This window comes from Elephantulus edwardii, unplaced genomic scaffold (genome assembly GCF_000299155.1).
Source record: "Elephantulus edwardii isolate Elephantulus edwardi_28Jun2011 unplaced genomic scaffold, EleEdw1.0 scaffold00201, whole genome shotgun sequence".
NCBI lineage: Eukaryota > Metazoa > Chordata > Mammalia > Macroscelidea > Macroscelididae > Elephantulus > Elephantulus edwardii.
The window spans coordinates 5051190-5053353 of record NW_006399951.1 but is presented as its reverse complement, the minus strand read 5'-3'; the positions used below and the strand labels follow the sequence as shown (position 1 = coordinate 5053353).

General features: G+C 55.8%; 1 protein-coding gene across 1 annotated transcript in view; it reads right to left on the bottom strand.

Annotated features, from left to right (window-relative positions):
- The window catches only part of NLRC5 (NLR family, CARD domain containing 5), a 99920-nt gene that overhangs the window by 17146 nt on the left and 80610 nt on the right, over positions 1-2164 (bottom strand). Inside the window, exon 47 of the mRNA XM_006897140.1 lies at positions 1470-1568. Coding sequence (XP_006897202.1) covers positions 1470-1568 — 99 coding nt within the window. The remainder of the gene's footprint in view (positions 1-1469; positions 1569-2164) is intronic.

Genomic DNA, 2164 nt, shown 5'->3' with positions numbered 1-2164 from the left:
AAAAAAAACTGTTTCAAACACTTGTGAATGTCTACACCACGCTCATGTTACGAGAGAGGCAGGACTTGCCCACACCCGCGAGAAGCCACAGATACAGGGTCGGAGCCCAGATCGGTCTTCTGCCTCTCAGGCCAGAGGTCCTCCCAGCCCACTCGGTCCTGTGGCGGAGGGAGGACTCCTGACCGTGACTGGCTTGGCAGGAAACCTCAGGCTCGGAGTAGATGCTGGGGGACCCCTCACATCTATTAGTGAAACTTGGCTTAGTGCATGGCTGGGCCCTTCTGGAGGTGGCGAGAATACTGTGTGGGAAGTGCCACCCCTGGAAGCACGCAGGATCCCACGAGGTAGTGGCTGCACCCAGTGACCTTGACTATCTCAGTAGTGCCACTCCCTGGACTCCTCGGGTGACCCTGTACAGAGGACGCATCATGTCCACTCATATGGTCAAGTTGGCTGTACAGGACCTGCGCCCACAGTCCAGGGAAACCGGCGCGTAAGGAGGACCTCAGTTCAGAGAAGTGAAAGCTGAGATGGGAGGCAGTAAAAGGGCCTTCCAAAGACCTGGAACTCTGGACCCTGCAGCTTTTGGGCTGGTCAGTGCTCGGACGCCTTCCCCTCCAGCCCTCAGAGGAAGAAGTCTTTTCATGGGTTAGGTGCTCTGGACATGCAAGTTATAAATACACATTTGGTTTCTAATAAAAAAAGTAATAAATTAATCTTAGACCAGCCTGAGGCGTCTGGCCAGCCATGTGTCATATAACATGTTGTAGTGTTGTGTGTTGCCAAGTCCATTACAACTTGGAACAACCCCCCGGGCCAAGTGGGCCTGCCACATCCTAAAGACTCCTGAGGTGGGATCTTTACAGACCGGGAGAAGGAGGGGGCACTCTGCTCTCGTGGGGTTAACTGCCTCTGAAAACCCGCTGGAGGGTCAGAGATGGGACAGTTCCGACTCGACAGCACACAACCACAACAGCAGCAACAATTTTGATGGAAGCAGGTGCTCCCATATCTCACCTGTGGAGAGCCGGCTGGGTTCAAATCACACACCTTTAGGTTAACAGTCAAATGCTTAAACCATCGCACCACCAGGGACCCTCATTTGTCATGTCTGCCCCTCCGCTGGGTGGTGTACCCGTGGCCACATGTGCTCTATTCCATGTGCCACCATGCCAACCCCCCTGTGTTGCCACGTCACGGGGTTACCACGTGACCCCTGGCGTCATCTGTGGCACCCTCATCATGCCGCCTTTTCCCGACCGGTCACACATGTCCCCATGATGCAGGACACACTCTTGATCATACAAAGTTTCTGGTTCCCCCCAACAAAATGCTGCTTGAGGGCTGCAGCAAGACAGACTTGGGGCAGTGCCAGGGCACCAGCGGAGGTCCTCCTGAGCCCTCTGCCTTTGTAGGTGACATCGGCTAGCTGGATCCTAAGAGTCTTGAGGGACTCATCAAGTGCTCACGGGGCCTGAGGAGAGTCTTCAAAGAAGTCAAAGACCAGCCTGGGCTCCTGGGTCTGCAGACGGTGGGCCGTGTGAGAGGGGATGGGGTTATTCCAGAGGCTGTGGGGCACAGAGACAGACACTCAGCATCAGGAACCACCCACTCACCCCCTTGCCTCTGCCCCATGTCCCATCTACACGGGGAGATGGGTCTAGGGGCCGAAGAGGCATGCCCACGGTTACTGGGAGAGGCGGGCATTAGGCCAATGAGGCTACTCTGGGGAGATGGTGTCTCCCACCTTCATCTCTTGGCTTCTTCGGCTCAGACTTGCCGTCTAAGAATCAACAAGCCAGCCAGGTTCATGCTTATATGGCACTTTTATGCAAATGAGGAAAAAGTGCCCCTTCTTCAGACACTTAAGGTGCATCTGTCTGAAAGCTGCCATAATAGCCTAGTTTTGACTTTCCTAGATTCACTAGACGTCCATCAGGTCAGTGACGGAGATGGTGGCTCCGTCATGTCAGGGGTAGGGATGGTGCCTCCGTCAGGTGAGGGGTGGGGATGGTGCCTCCGTCAGGTGAGGGGTGGGGATGGTGCCTCCGTCAGGTGAGGGGTGGGGATGGTGCCTCCGTCAGGTGAGGGGTGGGTATGGTGCCTCCGTCATGTCAGGGGTGGGTATGGTGCCTCCGTCATGTCAGGGGTGGGGATGGTGCCT